The 22,445-nt window shown below is 35.5% G+C and overlaps 1 protein-coding gene across 1 annotated transcript in view; it reads right to left on the bottom strand.

The window, feature by feature from the left end:
• LOC110024717 (delta-aminolevulinic acid dehydratase, chloroplastic-like) overlaps window positions 1-22,445 on the bottom strand; it is a gene marked incomplete at its 5' end in the record, with an annotated part of 46,139 nt that overhangs the window by 19,049 nt on the left and 4,645 nt on the right. Inside the window, 2 exon segments of the mRNA XM_020724843.1 lie at window positions 11,167-11,288; window positions 11,360-11,415. Of these exon segments, the coding sequence (XP_020580502.1) occupies window positions 11,167-11,288; window positions 11,360-11,415 (178 nt within the window).

The raw sequence follows: 22,445 nt of genomic DNA, 5'->3' as shown, positions 1-22,445 counted from the left end.
AAAAATTATTATTCATTCAGGCATAACGATACAATCGAAATTATAGAAGAAGAGAATCTAATAGAAAATGAAGAAATACAACATACGATAAATGTGAACATGAATATCCTCACCCAAATGATGGCAGCGATGACTCAGCTGATTCAGAAGTCCAAAACGCAGCCTATCAAAAGTGATACAGTCATTGTGGATAAGTACTTGAAGATATTTCAAGATCTGTATCCACATTTGTTCAAGGAAACTGAAGACCAAATTGAAGCGCTAAACTGGTTAATGAGGATAGAGAAAATATTATATAGCATGGTTTATCCGGATGAAAGAAGAATATCGTTGACGACATTTGTCTTGGATGGAGAAGCCGAAAGATGGTGAAATTAGCATTGTCAAGATAGGTTAAAGGATATACCCAACAGGATGATAAGTTAGGAGGAGTTCGTGGACCTTTTGGAGTGTGGTTCGTACCCCTATCAGCTTGACGAAAGATGCAAAACAAGTTCATCAAGTTGAGGCAATGAGATAAGTCAATCATGTAGTATGAAGCAGAATTCACTGCACTGTCGAGGTATACACCACAGTTAATAGCTAATTTAGAAAAAAAGTGCCATCAATTTCTTTTGGGATTAAAGGATTCGATCGAACAGTCGTTAGTACATTTAGGGATCGATGGATATTCGATATTAGTGGAACGAGATAGAAGGTGGAGATCGACTATCAACTTACTCAAAAGCGTAAGGAGATGCACAAGAGGAAGAATAATGTGAAGGTGAACATTTAGATCATTTAGAAGGATCCAATGGAAGGAAGTCCAAGGAACATTTGGGTGAAGGTAGCAAAGGTACGATTTAGGGTACAGTAGTTGCTTGTGCCCAATGTGAATGCTTAATGTACACATAAAGGTGAATGCTTGATGGGCTCTAACATTTGTTATTGTTGTAGTCAACCTAGTCATTGAGCAAGGCATTGTCCATCTCTTGGCCAAAAGAGCGCTGAAGATAAAAAATCAATAGAGCCCATTCACAGAAGATTACAGGTGGGTAGAATAAAATAAGAGTATAGCTTCAACTTTTACTTAAGGTCAACTAAGACGACATGTTCGACCTCGAGTATATTTCCTTACTCATAGTGAGCCTGAAGAACCTACTACTGTTGACGATGATGAGGTCTGATGAGTTTTGCGTTTACTTATATATATAGGTTATTTTCCTAACATACTTCCATGTTTCAATATCATTATCCAAATAAACCTTGAGTCTCCTTATATCGAGTTTTCAATCATATTGATCTTAATGAATGACCCCTAGTTTTCATCATAAAATTTATGAATAGCTAATTTTTTATTTGCTTAATCATAAATGGCTTGAAATAAGTTTATAAATTTCAATGACGACATTTTTATAAGTGGGGAATATTGTAATATTTTGTTTGATCTATCGAAAGAAGAATCGAATAGTCGAACGTCAGTGAGAACCGAAGCGAAGAGTCGGGAAGCCAAAGACAAGGACAGGAAACACAGGGATTGAATGCCTACGCGACAAACTAGGCAGCCAAGGCAAGGATCACTTAGTTGAGAGTCGAGTGGTATGCAGAGAGGATAATGTGGGAGATGTCCCATCCGACGAAGAGGAGGCTAGAGAAGTATCAGCGTCGAGCTCGAGCAGTGGAGAGGATGGCGTCGACTCCTATTGTAGGACGGAGTCGAGCAAGGAGTTGTGCGTCTGCGAGTAAGGGCTTAGAAGAAGAGAGAAAGAAGCGTCGCTGAGGAAGAACGATTGAGTTCCAACGAGAGGGAGCTAAAGCCAAGCTTTCATGTGTTGTGGATCAGAGTCGAGCATAAAGGGAGGAAGAAACTTTTGTTCGACCGATGAGGTAAGCTTTAATTAGGTTATTTGATTTTATAATAACAAAAATAGTCATTTAAATAAATATATATATTCCGCGAAAATAAAAAATTCATTGATAAGAAGAAGATTCAAAGGTTTTAGTGAGCGATTGCTAGAAACTCACTCACAAGACATACAAGACTCAAAAAGATAACCAAACATTACAAGTATACCCCAAAAAAGTTGGACAATCTTCCCAAACAGATAAAAACCTCTAGAAAGGAGGCTTCACGTTTGGGGTGAAGTATCAGAATTCCACCAGCGAGCTTAATCATGGTGAGTGGGTCTTCCTCTCTCCCTGGTTTTAGAGAGGGAGTCAAACACCAAACTGTAATGAGGGCTTCTACCCAAAACGAGTGAAGCATCCTCCTGTAAATTCTTGGGATCATTTAGTTTTTTTTTTCTCTTCCTGGTTTTGTAAACTTGCCAAACTTCTTCCAATGGTTGTCTCAACTTATCATTGAGTTGGTCATCAATGGGGGCAATTTCTACCTGTTGCACACCTTGAACTTGGCACTTCGCCAAGGTTTGAGGGCCCTCAACATCAGCAATAATTGTTTTCATAGCACATAGAGCATCATCTGTCACCAAAAAGGGAGTATCCTCATTTTGAGCAATATGAGGGGGTTGAGGTAGTGAGGGGTGCTTCTCTACGGCAAAATCAGTGGCAATATCCCTTCCAGTTAAAGTTTACACCATATCAGCCGGTGGAATAGGTGCTTCTTGAGTAGTTAGGTGAGGTACTTGAGGTTGGGGTCTCAAATTAGGATAGAGTCTGAAATATTTTTCCAGTGTTTCCAAACATCTTACAATTGGTGCAATAATATGATCTTTATTACATGACAATCTGTTGACAGTACCCATTATGTGCAGTGTCAAGCCAAATTTCTTCAATGTCAGGTAATGTGATATATCTCTCCACAAGAATCCTGGCAACAGAAGGCCTAGTGAGATTAAAAGCGGGTATGTCAATTTCATTGGTCTCCCAAGTATGGCCCCAATGGAATAAATGACCTGATGGTTGAAAAAATGCAACTTAAGCTTAGGTAACTTAAACCATATTGGTACTGTAGGTGATTCTTGATTTAGATTAAATTCAGGAAACCACTTGAGCAACTTCATAGTTTTTCCTTCAATAGTGAGGTATTTCCTGTCGAAAATCCTAGCATAGTCTATTGTATCATCACATGTTTCTCATCAAAGAGACCCACCTTCCATTGTCCTACAAGTTTGAGATCCTCAAAAACTTTCTGAATAGCCTTCATTTTGAGATGTCCTAACTGAAATTTCCCAATGAGCGTTAATTTGCATTTTTTAACCAGAGTTTAGACTTTGAGGTCTGAAAAAATACGAACGGTCTTACCACCCTTCCTACAAGCCCTCTTAACAAACAGACAGTGGTTTTCCCTTCAAGAGAATCATGATAGATCTGAGGAAACACCACATGATCGACAGTCTTCTCAGAGTCTAGACACTTATCAAGCACCACAATAAAGGATTCTTTGCCTGGGTACAGATTCGAGGGAGGAAAAGTGGCCATCGAAGCAGCAGACACAAAAAAAAGAGAAAGAAACTGTTGAGCAATGTCTGCAAAGGAGAGAAGATGTCAGTGTGCGCGTGTAGATGGGGTGACAAGGCGATCGGCGCGAGACCCTACCCTCTTCTTCGAGCATGGCGAAGCGACGACCTACTACGAATCCCCTTCCCGTCTTCTGTGAGCACGACGAGGTGATGAATGAGGCGATCGAGGCGATCCCCAACCCTATTCTTCGCAACGAGGTAAGGACCTGCTGCGACGCAATATATTTAAAAGAAAATATAGTGTGATTACGCAAAGAATAACAATAAAAATTTAACACTTAAACAATATAAATTAAATATTTTATTAAAATAATAAATTAATACCCACGTTTATTCTAGGCTTAAATTCTAAAAGTGTCAAAGTTAAGACAGATTAAAGAAAAAATCATTTGTCATGGTGAGTACTCGTACTTTTAAATAGTAATAATTTAATTCTTCTCAACAATTTTGCACTTAATGACACTTGTACATATTTTAATATTCTTGAGATTTTTCCTTTATCGGTCACCTTGTTATGAATGTTATAGTTACTCTCATGAATTTGGTGTATGTTTTATATATTATGTTGAATTGAATACGATGAATACATGAACGATATGTTTATGTTGGATGCATTTATAACATGACTAACTATGATGAAATCACTCATTGATGGTACTAATGAGGGAACACTAAGGTATTCATGCACGTGTATGGAAAAGGATATTGATATGGATGTGTTTTTATTTACATAAACTTTAAACGGTGATCCTATGACTTACAAATATAGGATGATATTGATATGTTATTGAAATGAAAAGGTTCTTTAAATAACATCAAATATTTTTATTGATTTATTAAAAATTTTACTGTGTGCATATTGTCTCATTTTATCTTATATTACTATGGCTTATGAGTATCAGTCCACTAGCTCATTTAGCTCACAATTATTTTAAACCAAATTTTCAAGTTAATTAAATGATTAATGATAAGCGTTAGAAGAGATAACGTTTATAAAAAAATGTGGACAACCAGTAATGCAGTAATTTTATATATATTATTTTAATTTATTTTGATTAGCGACACTTTCATCTGTTAAATAGTAATTGAATATAGAAAATTTAATTCACATCATCCTACCGTCTATTCTCGTCTTGATTAATTTCAAGCCCTAGGTTTGGTCGTGACAATATCATCTCCAAATGCACTTCATTAAGGTTATTCATGTGTTTTCTCACAATACTGACAGAATATGCAATATCTGGCCTAATATGTGATAGATAGATGAGTTTTTCTACTAATCTTTAATATCTTCCCTTATCCACAGATATATTTTCTTCTTCTTTTTTAGATTTTTTGTTGTGCTCCATTAGAATATCAACAGATTTATATCCAATCATCCATGTTTCCTTTAATAGATCTAGGGCCTATTTTATCTGTGATATATAGTGTCTTTCTTGGACCTAGCTACCTCCATACCTAAAGAATATCTCATGTTTCGTAAGTCCTTGATTTGAAACTTAGCGGCAAGCACTTATTTGATTTTAAAGATTTCTCTTTCATCATTACTAGTAAGAATCATATCATCCACATATACAATCAGTGCAACAATTTTTTCCCTAAGTGTATTTTATAAACAATGTGTGATTAACTTGACTTTGAGAATATCCATTGAATTTCATAATTTTAGTAAACTTTTCAAACCAAGTTCTTGGTGATTGTTTAAGCCCATAGAGAGACTTTTTGAGTTTGCATATTAGGTGTTTGTTGGAATCATTCTCAAGTCCATGTGGTACCTCCATAGATATTTCTTCTTCCAGATCCTCATTCAGGAAGACATTCATTATTGCAAGTTGATGCAGTCTTCATTCTCTGTTAACTGTTGTTGAAAGGAGAACTCTGATAATATTCCATTTGGCAACTGGTCCAAAGGTATATTAATAGTCAATCTCATAGACTTGCGTGAAACCTTTTACACAAGTATGGCTATAAATATCTTAATACTCCCATCAGTTTGATATTTGATGTTGAACACCCACTTGCATCCAACTAGCTTCTTATCCTGAGAAAGTTTAGTAAGTATTCATGCGTCATTATGTTGTAGTTCTCGAATTTCCTATTCCGCTGCATTCCTCCATTTTGGATTTTGAAAAGCTTCATGAATGGATTTAATAATATACATTATCATGCTTAGATATAAATGTTTTATAGGTTGAGGATAGCTTTCTGATCCGCTCCAACGATTATCACAATTATGTAAATCCTGGTGATGGATCCAAAAACTTGATATGCTCCCTAACAACTTAATTGAATTCTTAAAATTAGATATTCTTGCACACTGAGGTTTCTCACGCGAGTATACATATCGTTTCAATAATATAAGGCTCTATTGAGTCAGATTGTCGATCCCACGGAGAAATTGAAGGTAATAACTCATTTAGAAAAAGTTCTAGTATACTACTAATAGGTCTTAGTTTGGAATGTTGAATTAGGTGGTTTTACTAACAAATACTCTTAAATTACAGCAATAAGTCTAAGGCTAAACCTAACTAGATCAATTAATTCGATGAATATCAAGATGTAAAAGCTACCTATCTCTAGAGTTAGCAAATGTTCATGTCTGGAACGCCCAAGTTATACTCATCAAAATCTATCTCCGTATCTATTTGCATTGCCCTATGGACTACTTTTCCTTCACCCACTAGTTCAATGCGATCTTTCTAATTGTTTATATCATAGCTCTTCCAAGTCTTATGGGTTTACAACAAATTTCAACAAATTATTTAGCCAGAATTATAAGTAAAAGAAGCACAAAAGGAAATATCATCACATTAAGGTTTAATGATTATTCTATAAACATTCTACACATCCTATAAATCCTACCTATTCATATCAAGAGATACGTAAAAGAAATCTACTCACAGAACATAAAGAACGACATAAAAATCATCATCATTTAACAAAGCAAATCTACTAAATATGTGTTTATAACAAATACAAGAAAATTAGTAACACGATATTTGGCTTTTCTCCCTTGAAAAGAGATGAAAAATCCCTCCAACAATGTTCCCAAGTGCTTCTTACAATACTGAAATGATCTCATTATAGATTTCTCTCAAAACCCCTCACCAATCTATCAAGAAAAGTGGAAAATAAACCCTAGATCTTCCTACGACTTCTTTGTCTTTCTTCACTTCCAAAAGGCAACAGAAGTGCCAAGAGTCTTCCTTCGAACCGTTTAAATCGACCCGGTAACTCCTACGATCGTGCTGAATTAATTGCTGGAACTGGCCAGAAACAGGCCAGTGCCTTGGCACCACAGAGCTTGCGGATAAGCGTCGACCTCTCGGTTTGTCGGACTGGGCACTACGCCTAGGTGCCCCGTAAGCTGACGCCAAAGCACTTGAATGGAGAGCCTAAGCGCAAGCCTACTGGTCTCCAAATGCTCTATTTTGCCTCCAATTCACTCTATTTCAACTCTGCTTCGCTTCATGCGTCCTACTTGTTATACCTGCAAGAAAAACATGAAAATATATTTCTTTAAAGTGTAATTTCAACAAAAACAAGTTTTAAATGTAAAGAAAATTGAGCATGCTAAAGGACACATGATTCCATGAGTTATATACTCCCGAATTGGATATCTAATATAGCTTTATTTGTCATCAGCACCAAAAGAGGAAGGGGATAACTCATTAGTAGACTCCTCACTCAAAATTTCAAATAAAAGTGGACTTAGATTTTGGTTAAAATAGTTCTATCTTTGCAAGTTGTCTTCCACCTGCTCAAGTTTCTTCTTCATGCTAGTGTACACACGAAGGTCTTTGTTGTACAATTCAGGTTTAGTTGGTTGGATACCCTCAATAAGAGCAAGAGAGTCAAGTGGAAGAGAAGTAGAAAGAGTAGGTGGGCGTGTAGGCATCATCTGTATCCCAAAATTCATCTTCATTGCACTATCCCCCTAAACATTAAATGTGACATGCATGAAGTTGTAATATTTTCCAGTAACATAAGGTAACACTTATATCTTTTTTATTGGAGGAATACCCAAAGAAATACACTTGATAGATTTAGAGTTTAGTTTAGTGCGAGTTGGGGAATGGATTTGAACAAAGGATATACACCAAAAGATATTTAGTGGTATAGTACAAGAGTATACTATGATGTGAGGATAGCTAACCATCAAAAAATTAAGTGGTGTTTTGAAGCTAAGTACCAGACTAGGTATTTGATCGATAAAATATGTTGCAGTAAGAGCTGCTTATTGGAACTTGATCGAAAATTATAATTAAACGGGATACCTTAAAGAGATGTCTGTTCTTTCTCTCTGCTATCACATTTTGTTATAGGGTATCAGTACATAAACTGACATTGATCATTCCAGTTTTTCAAAAGGTAAGACCCAATGATGAAGTTAAAATAATCCTTTGTATTATCATTTTGATAATCTAAATTTTAGATTGGAATTTAGTTTAAAGCATGGCATGGAAAGTTTGAAAGATTTGATTTGTTTCAGATTTCTCTTTAATTAAGAATACTCAAGTAGTTCTAGTGTGATAGTTAAAAAATGAGACAAACCATCTAGCCCCACTTAAAGTTTTCACCTTTGAAGGTCCAAACTATCCTTGTGGATAATCGAAAAAGGGTGTGAGGGTTTATATTGAGTCATGGGATAACTATTTCTAATGTGTTTGACAATGTGACAAATCTCACATTAATAAAAATCATATTTTTTTTATTGATAAACAGATAAGATATAACTGAGCAATATAATTAAAATTAAGATGACACAATTGACAATACCATGATATGAACTATTTTTCGACAGACATGAGCTCAGCAGACTCGAAAATTTGAGATAAATATAGAGGTGAGATCATAAGTTTATTTAGATAGAGAGGCCTTCTTTGAGCAGCTGTAAGTATTGATGTATTTTAGCACTATCAATCATCTTCCTCGATTCCACCAGTTGAAATTCACAAGAGTTTGAAAGAAATTTAATATATTTTATATCAAGAGTAAACTTACTGATTGAAATTAAATTATAATTTGACTGTGAAACATATAAAACAGAGGAAAGTGATATCTAAAGAGAGCTCCACATCTACTTTTCCAGCAATGTTTGAGCCTCCTACTAGTTGACTAAAGTATTACAGTTGGTGGTCAAAACACACGAGGCTCCAGAATCTACATTCCAAATTCTAATCTCACATTACTAGCAAGATGGAAGAAGGATATATTATTTTGGTGTTATGAGGTTGGTATGTTGCTCAGCATTACCTCTAAGGAGTTTCTTTAGTGCTTCAAGCTGTTCCTTGGTGAATTCTGCCAATCCTTCAGATGTGATAGCGGCATTAGTAATTTTTCACTTGATCTTTCCTTCCTTATCTAGGTTTCTAGTCTACATGCTTTCCATGAAGTTTCCATCATTTGTATTTGATATGCCCAATCCTCTTGAAATAGTCACATGTGAGATGTCTCTTTTTGAGTTTTGAGTTATGGGAAGAATTATGGGTGAAAAGGGCTAAGCTGTCAGTACTTGGCGAACCTCCATTTCTGGTCAACATCAAATTCTTTGTGCTCTCTTCTCTCCCAACTTCAGCAATGGCTCCACAGGTAGATGGAAGAGGCTTTGTTCCCATAATCTTCTCTCTCACCTCATTGAAGTCTTCGAATTTGATGATTCTCTTCTTCTCATTGATGGATTTTAAGCATTACACATGTAGATATTTCCACACATCTCAAACATAGTCAATTGTAGCTAATATTTTGTTAGAGTGTTGAAGTATCGGTGACGCTTAGGTCTCCTTGATGAAGATCATAATATTTGTTTTTTATCTCAAATAACTCTACAGTGTTCTCAGTGTCAGGATATGTTTTCCTTGAGGCCTCCCAAATGTTTTTGCCAGTTTTATAGAGAATAAAATTTTCTCACTTCAGTAGTCATTGAGCTGACTAGCCATGAAATAACCATATGATTTTCATTCTTCCATATCAGGAACTGCTCCCGTGAGATGTTCCTCTTTCCATTTATCACCAATGTTCATAAACACGGATTGGAATATTTGAATGAAGTTATGGTCATTGAGTTATGTTTTGTGATGTAGTTAGAAAGTTTAGGAGTCGCCTGAACAGAATCCTTATTCTCTGATTTAAAATTAACCTCCAAAGTAGAACTTGGCATCTATATCTCATATTTGCTCATCATCCCTTGGGGTATTTAGGGTTGCTTCTAGTTGTTGGACTACGGTTGACCATACCTGATTGTTGCCATTGATGTTGTTGTTTCGACTTCAGTTACTACTGCTTTTTCTTTTGTTGTTGTTGCATTTGCTTTTATTGTTGCTTCTGTTTCTGCTTGTTGGTGTGAATTTTATTGTTGCTACAGCTTTGGCTTGTTGTCGTTGCTTTTATTGTTGTTAATGGAAGATTCAGCCTGAGGAGGGTCTGCAACAAGGAAATTCCAGGCTGCATGATAATTCTAGAGGGCCTGAAACTAGGGTTGTCAAAAAAGCTCGTTGTTCGTTAACAGCTAGTGTTCAGCACATAGAGCAGCTTACATTTGAATCGTTTGTTAAGTAAGCAAGCTGAACATGAATATTTTTTTAATCTTGAATTATAAACAAGCTGACACAAACAAACCATTATTCCATCGTGATCGGTTCGTTTTAGCTCGAAATACATAAATTATATATATTATTTATATAATAATATATTATATATGTTTATATCTAAGTTTAAATCACAATAGCTTGTATAGTCATGTGGTTTTGTTGCATAGAAATGATGGAGGTTCGAATATAATGCTCTATATTTATTTTTCTAATTAATTTAAACAAGACAATTACAAGTCGAACACGAGTTCAACAAGAACACCAATATATAAATTGAGTCAAACACAAGTCAATTTCGAACACGAGTCAAGCCTAAGTTCGCTCAAGCTCAACTCTTTTACAACACTACCTGCAACAGGGACGCTTCCAGCTGCAAGGAGAATTTTGTCGGAGGGGCCTGCAGCAAAGCAAATTTTTTATTGCAGGGGAATGTGAACAGGCCTGCAGGGAGAAATCTAGCTGGTGAAGTTTCGAATACTTGCAAGGAAGAGTTTCCGACCACAAGAGGGAGGTCTTGCTCCAGCAACAAAGAGATTTGGCCTAATATGAAATAGGACATGCCGCAAGAGGCAAGTCTAACTCTAGCAAGAAAATGATCTAGCCTGCAGAAAAGAGAACCGGCTACAGGAACGAGATTCGACCTGGCAGAGGAGGTCCAACGGCCAAGCTAAGATCTAAAGCTTTGATACCACGTAAAAATTACTTGGGAAGAAGAATTACTTAATTTTATTATTCACGTGTTGATACATATATAGGGACACCAATCCCTCCTAATTAACAAACATACCAAATATATCTAGCCTAAAATAGGAAAGAAAATAATTATGAAATAAAAGATAAAGAGCATAAAAAAGAAAGAAATAAACACAAATCAAGATTTTTCTAAATTGATCTCCAATCAAATCTCCCATAAGATCTTAGTTGGCCGGTCCATGCTAGAAACACCAACGAAAACTTCTCAGGTTTCCACAATATGAAAGTTAGGAGTGAGGTATGAAAATATATTAGAATTATGTGCTATCTATGTAAATGACCCAACTCTTAAATAATCATCATTTATTCATCAAAGTTACTGAACAGAGCTAAAAGAATTAAACAAAAGCATAAGAAAATACTTTGCAGTGTAAGACATGATGGAGACATCCTGAAAGCCTTCCGAATCGAGAGCTACCCGAATTGCGCCGATGCGCCCATCCATCATATCACTCGGGCTAACAATGTCTGCACCGGCTCGGGCCTATACGCAACAGCAGCTCGAAATGGGATGAGTTGAGGAAGGATTCAAAAGAGTAGAAACTTTAACCATACCTGAGAAACTGCTTGTTTGCACAACTGATGAACAGTTTCATCATTCATGATGACACCTATTCAAAGGGTAAAATGCAATATAACTATTAATGAAATTAAAATTCAAAATATTCCAGCAAAACAAAATAAAAGCACAAGTGACAATGGCAAAATATTGCATTTACACTGAACAATGCAAAAATAGGGTGTCTAATCGCTTAAGAATTTAATCCCCAATGAACTTCTCAGACATGAAGTCCAACAAGGCAGTAAGGCTAATTTTTTTCAGATTTGCGCAATATAATTCATGTAGGAAAAACAATGGTTCAACATAGCCTAACCCAATTTTCATTAAGATGGTCTTACAAAATTGACATGCCATTTTTTTTTCTTACATTTATTTTAATGATTAAAAATAAATATCTTTATATTTTGATGTTCTATAATAAATCTCACAGCAAAAATCTTTATTATTTTGACTTTGCAACCTGAAATCGCACTATTCATTTTATTTAACTATAAAAGAACTGCCTCGTTCAAAAAAAAAAAAGGGGGAAAAGGAAGTCTTTCTATTACAGCAATAAACTCAAATAATTATTTTTTGTTCAGAAAATTTGACAGTCACGTTGCTTATATAGCACTACCTTGTTTGTAACAAATTATCATTCACTCAAGTTCATTTTTTTTAATGATGACCATCTGATCATTTTTATAATTCAATGATTAGTTATTTAGGAGGGGAGATCCAGAGGAATAGCAAGGTTTCCCCATTTCCACTTATAAGTAGAAATGGATCCAGGTCCATTGAAGGGGGCGCAAATGAATATCCTGAAATCTTTTGGTTCCAATTTAAATTATAATCTTTTGTGATGGCAACCCTCTCAATTATCTTTAGGAACACTTAAATACACACCACACTCGATTTCTATGTATTTACATATCTAACAGCTAAACTTTAATTTATATATATATATATATGCCACCTTACCCATGCATGAAGAGTTATTGTTTATAAGTCAAAATAGGGATATATTTTGTGTGGTATTATGATTTGGGTGGTATAAATGTAAAAAGTAAAGTTTAGAAGTTTAGATGTTAGATATGTAAATACATAGGAATTAGGTTGTATGTATGTAATTGAGGCCTCTCTCTCTCTCTCTCTCTCTCTCTCTCTCTCTCTCTCTCTCTCTCTCTCTCTCTCTCTCTCTCTCTCTCTCTCTCTCTCTCTCTCTCTCTCTCTCTCTCTCTCTCTCTCTCTCTAAATATAATCACAACAAGCAAACAACATTTCAACCTGTCCTGCCATGTCCTCCCAGATATTGCCCAACTTTATCTTTTCGCAAAAGGATTAGAATTAAAAGCCAGCAAAGTGATCACATCAGAAGGCAAATTGTTTGCCTAAATAATCCAGATTATGATTTTTTTGCTGTAATGCTTAACTAATGCCTTGATAAAAATTTGACTTAAGAAATTCTTTGAAGTTTCCTCATGCCTTGTTAGTTTTCGTGTTTTGCATTCTCTCATGGAAATATAAAATTAATTTGCAAGTGATGAATTTGTTTATTCACGCAAAACATTTGATCTTTTATTATTTTTATTATGCATATAATTTCATATTTTTGCTATCTTAAGAGTTTTTCATTATTTTAATGCCAACATTTATTAGATCATCACTATAAATAATCATAGTTTATCGATGCACAATTAGTATTCCTATTTTTTCTTCTATTGCTTTAGGGGATCATTTATTTGCCTATAATTAATCTGGTAAGAGTTTTCATGTTTTTATAAACAGAAGACTTATGATCTGCGATACAAAGACTACAAAAGTTAATCCTACACTACAATTGATGATTATTGAATGATTTCTTCGTCTTATCAAACGAATCATTTAGAATTTACCAAAATATGCTAAATATTACATTTCCTACACCCATGTGTTTAACATGTATAACATCCTCATTCCTTGAAAAAAAAATTTTTCTTATCATAAGATCAGACAACACGTGCTTTATCACAATTTATTTGAGTTTTAGTTTTCAATATCTTATCAAGCACTGCATGATTGGTAATAATGTAAGACAATAATAAAGAAAGAAAAATATAACTAATAATCCAAAAACAAATAGTTTTAATAGAATAAGTAAACGGGTGTCCCTCCCGCACTGATGCAAGATGTTCAAAGAAGAGATGGGATCGTGTCCCGTGTGTGATACTCTAGCGACCCGAACACAGTAGATAAGTCGCGTGAACTGCCCTAAATCGAACCGAGCGGTCCCCTTCAAATTTCTTTTCAATTTTTAGCATGTTTCCTTTAATCTTTTCTTTTTATTCATTTCCTATAGATGTGTCGTCTTAGAGTTTGGATAGGCGGAGTTTTGTCGTGTTTCTGCTCAGGGCAACCGTTGGCATCCCGGTTTCTCCCTTCTAAGGTTGCATCCAAGGCCAAGCGGTGCTCCGACTGTTTCTCATTCCAAGGTATTGATTCTCTTTCAAGCGATTGGTGCTCCGACCGTATCTCACTCCCGAGGTGGTATTTATCCTCTACTACACCTCCCCGTGCCATCCCCAGAAAACAGTGCAGCCACTGTTTTTACCACTGTCTCCTGCCATCCAGCCCCGCTCCAGCCATCCCTCCCTCCATACCTGCTGTCCACTGCTGTTTCAGCCACCAAAATCGCATCCCTGCAGCGTAGCTACTGTTCCAGCCCTTCCACTGCACAGCCATGATTGTTCCCGCCGCCCAAAAACTCCACTAGCCACTATTCTTTCACTGTCCAGTCCAACTACCCTCTGCTACCATCACTCCAAACCCTCATCGATCACCACCAGCACCCCAAGATCTATCCTGGTTTGAGTGCTTGTATCATGGTTGTTGCTATTTCAAATTTTCGGGGGTCGTGTTGTTGTATTTTCCTTTCAAGTGTGTTGGTTGTAACTTCCTATTGGCTTTCAATAATAATATTTGTTTTTCCTATTGTGGTTTAGATTAACTCTGGTATCATTTGGTATCAGAACTAGCCTAACTCTAGCCCCATCTTAGGATTTCTAGCATATATCATGCTCAAACCTACCTCCACTCACACCCTCCCCAAAAAAAATTTTCTCCTCCTTTTCCACTCAAACCTTCTTACACTCGACACCATCGCTACCTACACCCCAAACCATCTTAAGTGCCAGGAAGTTCTACCATACATAATGGTAAAACTAGCCACCAGCAAGCTAAAAAAGAGTGCATTATATTGGTGAAAATTTTTGGAGCACCTAAGCCAACATGAGGAAAAGACAAGGTCACTACCTAGTCCAATATGTAATGGGAGATGCAGTGCCGGTACCTACCAACTCACTATAGATTGGAAGTTCATACCCCAGCTTCAAGAAATGGAGAGACCACATCGTCAGGGGACCACCAAATCTAACAGGTTGATTTCAACCCAAAGATCTTACTGCCAAAGTACGCTTAGGAGAACATCCAAGCCAACCCAGTCCGAGGAGAAACTGATTCAGAGTGGAAAACGGATGGAACTAATATGCATTCCAAAATTTGTCTCAATCAGGAAATGTTTAAAGTGCTACGGTATTGAGGATGGTGAATCAGATTGCACAACCAGAAGAATGATCGCTTTCACTGATCAAGGATGGTGAATCAGATTGCACAACCAGAAGAATGATCTCTTTCACTGATCAAGTAGTTGAATAAAAGAATGGTGATCCCGGAGAAGATGAAGGGTTTTCTCAACTTTTAGTTAACGAGAATGGCACGCCATCGATTCCAGATGAATCTATGAGAGATATTCAAGTTGAATTAGCAGTAGCTATTTTAGAAAATAGTGACTCTGAAATAATAAGTGTTCAGGTAGAGTATGAGATACTGTTGTCTCGAACAACCTTTTGGCAGGCATTGAGAAGACCATTTGCAGAATTGACATTATATGTCCAAAAAGTTCATGAGTTTGGGAAGCTGATACCAGGCACAAGGCAACCTCAGATAAGTGAATTTTAGCATTTTCATATATATATATATAGCCTGTGTTTTGAGTTGCCCTTACTAAGGGAGGTCCAGCATATCAGAGATGAACCTCTTTGGTGCCACTTTTGGAAGACTATATGGAGACGATTGGGTGTTCAAATATGTTTAGCGATATACCCTCGAGAGAAGATCAAGGAAGGGGTTGGAGTTAACCAAAATCGGAACGGACTGTTGAATCCTAGAAATCAATTCACCGCTATTCTAACTCTATCACGAACAATTTAATATTTAAAAAATATATGAAAGAGCCACTAAACAAAGCAATTAAAATTAAAAAGAAAAAATTATACATCTCTTGTTATTCTCGTCTTTTGTATATATTTGTTCCTCTACTATTCATCTCGTTTAAATGTTTAAAGCCTAAAAATAATATTGAAACAATATAATGAGTTATCTGAAGATAATCCAAGAATAATCACACTACTAACTACAGTAGCCCAAGAAAAAGAGCATAATATGTATGTGTGTCTATAAAAAAAAGTATAATATATTGATCTTTCATGTTTTTTATAAGCAATCTAATATATATTTATAAGCAATCTGACATATGTTTCTAAGCAATCTAATATATGTTTATGACAATCTGATATTTGTTTATAAGCAATATTATATATGTTTATAAGCAATATGATATATGTTTAAAAGCAATATGACATATGTTAATTAATACATCAATAAACATTTTCTAACTGAACAAACACTAATATTTTATATGCATTTATCTTAACTTTATTTATATTTTATATTTTACATACAAATTTGTCTCTATGAGGATCACCGTCAACAAAGCTAAAACACCCTTGGTCGATATTGTCCCTTCGGCTCCCGTCGGCATAGCGATTAGCGATCAACATATCGTAATTGTTTATGGTGGAAAGACCCTTACCTACCCCTGACTTATATCATCTCGTTGGCACAGCAGTTGGTAATGTAAACATTACAATAGTCTAGGGAGGTAGCTCTGGTATACTCGCCCCTGGTCGATATTATCCCGTCGGCACAGTGGTTAGTGACCTATCAATCACAATTGTCTGGAGTGGTAGAAACACTCTACGCGCGCGTGTACCTCCTACTTGTACCATTAAGGAGTGAAATCCTCTTCTTAACATGTGCATGCAAACATTCACATATAAGTTATTTCATTCTTCGTACATATATTATTCTGAGATATTTTTATGCAACTACTAACATGCATATTTACTTTATTATACAAATATTCATCATGCATATCTATCATTTCATTCATATGTCTATCTCATGCATGTCTTATATCATGCATATATTTCCTACATGTCTATCTTACATATAATATTTGTCTAAATATCATTTATCTCATCTATATCTTTCATGCATGCACATATTTTTATACTATGTTTATCATGCATATATTTACCATCTAACAATATGAAGATCTAATTAAATTAGGGCTACAGGAAGTCATACATACAATCTAAAATAAAGATTACTGAAATTTAGATATGCAATTACTCACATCAGTTGTCATGCTAAAACTCTTAATCTTCGATAGTTAGTTGGTGGTTGCGATGACTTTTACGTTAAGATTAATAACCTATAAGACATAATATTAAAATTTAAAACTCAAGTAATTTTTGTTAATCAAATTAATCTTCTTAACTTTAAATTAATTTACCTAAAAGTTACAGGGTCTCTTTACAGTTAATGTTCACACTCATCTCGAGCCTTCCACCCTGATAAACAACCTAAGATCAACAATTAACTTCAGATTTAATGATATCTTAGCTAATAAAGTAATTTAACCAAAAATATAAATGAGTCGCTAAAACATAGCTTAAACAGATTTTATGGCGACCAATCCTTCTAAAAGCTACCAAATTTACTTTTCATCACCTCCAACCACACTTCTATGTTGATATCGTGCTAGAACCATTTTAGAAGCTCAAAAAGGCGTTCGACGCTTCCTACAAACAAAAGGCGCCCCTAACAACTACCGTAAAGGGAAAAGGCACAAAAAATGAGGGAAAACTTAAAATGAGAGTGCAAGGAAGAAAAGGAATGTCTCAAATATTGCTAAAATCAATTCACACTTACTGATTTCATTTTAGAGCCCTAAATCGTGCTCTGCGACACTCGGATAACCGCTCGGTTCGTTGCTTGCCACTGCTACAATACCAAGGTACGCTTCTGTGCGGGAGGCCATAGCAGACGACGAAGTGCAAGGCAGAGAGGAAGGGAATCGGGAGAGAAAATCGGGAGAAAATGAGAAATTCAAAGCTAAGCGGCCCTATTCAATCGAAACTTCAAATAAAAGGCATAAGAATTGATTGGAAACAATAAAGTTGTGGGATTAAGGGAGGATTAATGAATTAACTAAGTTTAATTAATTTATTAAAACTTATAACTTTCAAATTGTAAATCCCTCGATCCGTTCATTATTCATGTGTGGTGTTTTATATGTAATTGATCAATTTTTTGTGTAAAATTTTATAAAATTATTTCGATTGAAATCTGAGGAATGCGAAAATTAGGGTACAATATTATGTTACCAAAAACTTTCTCTGATTACTCAAAATTTGTTTATTACATTCCCCACTCTTTAAAAAAATTTCTTCCTCGAAATTCATGAACTCCGCATCAAATGTGAATAAATACATTATGAAGATAAAACAATAAGTGATTACAAAAGTTTGTTTATTGTGAAGTGGCAACTAAACTATATATGATAAGCTATACATCGGATAAATCCAACATAACACCAAAAAGACAATTCATCCCACAAACTATGTATCAACATCAGTGGTAACAGGCTTTTCTGATTCCCGAGGAGTCAAGGAATAAACTCTTGGACAAATATTTTCCTTGGTTGCTCCTTACGAGTCACGGTATCAGCTTCTGTTGTCCTCTATTGAACAGTTCTAGAAATAGATCCTTCATGAACATTCCTCTGAGTTGGATCCCTTCCTAAATGAACATCTGATGTGGATCTCTGCACAGCATTAGAGCAATTTCTCATTTAATGTCCAAGCTGTCTGCACAAGTAACACGCCTTTGATCCAAGTATACATTGACCACGATTGTGCTTTCCACACTTAACACAAGGTTGTATAATGTTATTGCAAGCTTGGCTAACAACTCCACCAGTGTAGGACTTAATCTTCTTTCCACTAGGCTCTTGTTCTCCTAAATGGGTTGTTGGTGTCACTTTTTCTGAACCCTTCCTCTTATGCATGTTTCTGCTCTTCTGAGTTTGCCGGAAATCAATCTCCGCCAGCCTAGCTCTTTCCACTAGTACTGAATGGTTTTCAATCTTAAGTGGCATTAGTGGCTGCCTGATTAAATCTTTCAATCCTGAAAGAAATCTAAGGCATCTCTCTTCTGTTTTTGGAATGAGTTGTAGTGCATATCTCGATAGCATAGTAAACTCTGCTTCATACTACATAACCAATCGATCTCCTTGCATCAACCTAATGAATTTCTCCTTCATCTGCCTCCTAGCTGACAGTGGAACGAACCAAACACGAAAATTCCTTACAAAGTCCTTGCACTGAATATGGTTACTGGGTCTACCTCTAAACTTCTCCTGAAGCTGAACTTGCACCACTCTGCTTCCCCTTCGAAAGCAAAAACAACTAATGCGACCATCTTCTCCTGAAGACAAAACAAGCCATCAATGATTTTCTCCACTCACAACAACCAGTTTTCTGCCTCAACTAGTCCTCCTGCTTCTGAAAATAATGTTGGTCACACGTTCTAGAATAGTTTCAGACATTTATCCAAGTTTTCCTACTACCACTAGCCTGAGTATGAGAAACCTGAATAAGTCGGGTAACTGCGGCCATCATCTGAGTAAAAGCCTCCATAGGAACGCTTGCACCGCTGGATGGAGGATCACTCTGTACTGGAGGCACCCGATTGTGATAAGCATCACCTCATATCTCTCTTTCATGTTCATTCGTACCCTCCATAACGAAATCAATTGCCCCGAGATAACAAAATTTAACATAATTAACATCACATTTAATTACTCTTTAATTATCCTAATAATTATTAATAATTAATCTAATAGCTCTTTTATAATCACATTCTTATTGTCCTTTACTGGGCTCTGATACCAATTTTGTGACGACCAAACCTAGGGCTTGGAGCTAACTAAGACGAGAACGGACGATCGAACGGTCGGATGGTGGAAATCAATTCACTACTATTCTAATTCTATCACGAACAATTTAATATCTAAATAATATATGAAAGAGCTACTAAGAAAAACAATTAAAACTAACAAGTAAAAATTATACATTTCTTGTTGTTCTCGTCTTTTGTATATATTTGTTTCTCCCCTATTCATCTTGTTCAAATGTTTAAAACCTAAAAATAATATTGAAGCAACAATGCTAGTCTTTTGTATAGTTATAAGAAATCTTATAATATGCTGGTCTTTCATATTTTCTTATAAACAATCTGATATATATTAATAAGTAATCTGATATATGTTTATAAGTAATCTGATATATGTTTATAAGCAATCTGATATATGTTAATACATGTATCAATGATCTTTTCTAAATGAACAATTTTATATGCATTTATCTTAACTTCACTTTTACTTCATACTTTACACACATTTGTCTTTGTGAGAATCATAGTCAACAGCCCAACACACCCTTGGTCGATATTGCCCCGTCGGCTCCCGTCGACGCAGTGGTTAGTGATCTACGCATCACAATTGTCTAAAGTAAAAAGGCTCATACCTGCCCCTGGATGATATTAACCAGTCGGCACAGCAGTTAGTAACGTAAATATTACAATTGTATAGGGAGGTAAGCTCTATTCTAATTGCCATTGGCCAATATTATGCGATCAACATAGTGATCTAACCATCATAATTATCTGTGGTGGTAGAAAAACCCTACGCGCGCGAGTACAGTGGCATCCTCTGCCTGTATCATTAGAAGGTAAAATCCTCGTCTGAACATGCACATGTAAGCATTCATATAAAATTCATACATACATTATTTTGAGATATCATTATTCATCTCCTAACATGCATAATTACTTTGTTGTGCAAGTATTCATCAAGTATATTTATACTCTAAGCATTCCATTGGTTATGTATCAACGTTCATACTAAATAAAATTCAAATTAGCGTAATTATATCATGCATATCTTTCTTACACGTCTATCTTACATATAATGTCTATTTTACATATAATGTCTATCTAAATACAATTTATCTCATGCATATCTTTTATGCATTCAGATTTTTTCCTATTATGCCTATCATGCATATCTTTCATACTTAATAATATGAAGATTTGATTAAACTATGGCATACATGAAGTCAAATATACAATATAAAATAAACAAGATTACTGAAATTTAGCAATGCAATTACTCACCTAAATTGTCACGCTAAACTCTTAATCTTCGACATTTAGTTTGGAGGTTGCGGTGACTTTTACGTTGAGATGAATAACATATAAAACGTAATATTAAAATTTAAGACTAAAGTAATTTCTACTAATCCAATTAATCTTCTTAACTTATAACTAATTTACCAGAAAGTTACAGGGTCGCTTTACAGTGAATGTATGCACTTGCCTCCAGCCTGTTGCCCCGGTAAACAACATAGAATTTGTAATTAACTTCAAAACTAAAGATATCTTAACTGATAAAGTAATTTAACCAAAAATATAAATGAGTTGGTAAAACATACATAAACAGCTTTCTTGACGATCAATCCTTTTCTAAAGCTTATATCACCTCCAACCACACTTTTAAGTTGATATCGTGTTAGAATCCTTTTGAAAGCTCACAAAAGGCGTTCAACACTTCTAACACATAAACGACACCTCCGACGACTACCGAAAGGAAAAAATCATGGAAAAACAAGGCAAAACTCAAAAGAAGAGTGCAAGAAAGAAAAGGAATGTCTCAAATGTTGCTAAAATCAATTTCGCACTTACCGATTTCGTCTCGAAGCCCTAAATTGTGCTCTATAGCGATCGAGTAGCCGCTCAGTTCACTACTTCGCGCGACTACAGTACCCGGGTGCCCTTCTGTGCGGGAGGTCATGGCAGACGACGAAGCGCTAGGTACAGAGGAAGGGAATTGGGAGAGAAAATCGAGGGAAAAGGGGAAATTCGAAGCTTAGCGACCCTATTCAACTGAAACTTATGAATAAAAAGGCATAAAAGTCGGTTGGAAACATTAAAGCTATGGGATTAAGGGAGGATTTTGGATTAATTAAGTTTACTTAATTTATTAAAACTTAAAACTTTCAAATTTTATATCCCTCAATCCGTTCATTATTCATGTGTGGTGCTTTATACGGAATTGATAGACTTTTCGTCTAAAATTTTATAAAATTATTTCAATTGCAATCTGAGGGGTGAGAAAATTGAGGAACAATTTTATGTGCAAAAACTTTTCTCCGATTTCTCAAAAATTGGTTATTACACTACCAGAGAATAATAGGTATCTCCTAAGTGGTTGCTAGTGAGAGTTGCTCAGTCTGCAATAAATTTAATTTCATAGTTATTCCTCCTTACATACTTGTTCATCAGATGCATCCAGTCGTGTATGAGAAGCGAAAGATGCAAATTACTAATCAAATGGCTCAAGTAACATTATGGAAATCTACGTCGATATACAACTCCAACTTGAGTTGTGACAAAAAAGAAGATGGATGTCTATTCTATCAAAATATGCTTTGGAATTGCAACACCTACAAAATTGACTTATCAAAAAATTAAGACATTTTCGTCACCTTAAACGTGGTCGATCTAGAGTCATATTACAAGGAGACAGAAGCTTCAATGGATGAGGTCGAAGCCACCCCAACCCCAAAAAAGAAGCAAGTGTCCTTATGCACTGACGTCGGACATCCACAGCGAAGGCAGGATCGCATCCCGCATGCAATACTCCCGTAACCTGGACACGAGATGCAGGTTGCGCGAACTGCCCGAATCGAACCAAGCGGCTCCCCTTTTGATTTTTTTTCAATTTTTATTATGTTTCTTTAATACTTCCTTTCTAGTCATTTCTTATATATATATATATATATATATATATATATAGTATTTGAGTTTAGAGAATAG

The sequence above is a fragment of the Phalaenopsis equestris genome, unplaced genomic scaffold (assembly GCF_001263595.1).
Source record: "Phalaenopsis equestris unplaced genomic scaffold, ASM126359v1 Scaffold000271, whole genome shotgun sequence".
Lineage (NCBI taxonomy): Eukaryota > Viridiplantae > Streptophyta > Magnoliopsida > Asparagales > Orchidaceae > Phalaenopsis > Phalaenopsis equestris.
Note: the sequence above shows the minus strand (reverse complement) of the source record. Positions and strands in the feature narration are given on the sequence as shown.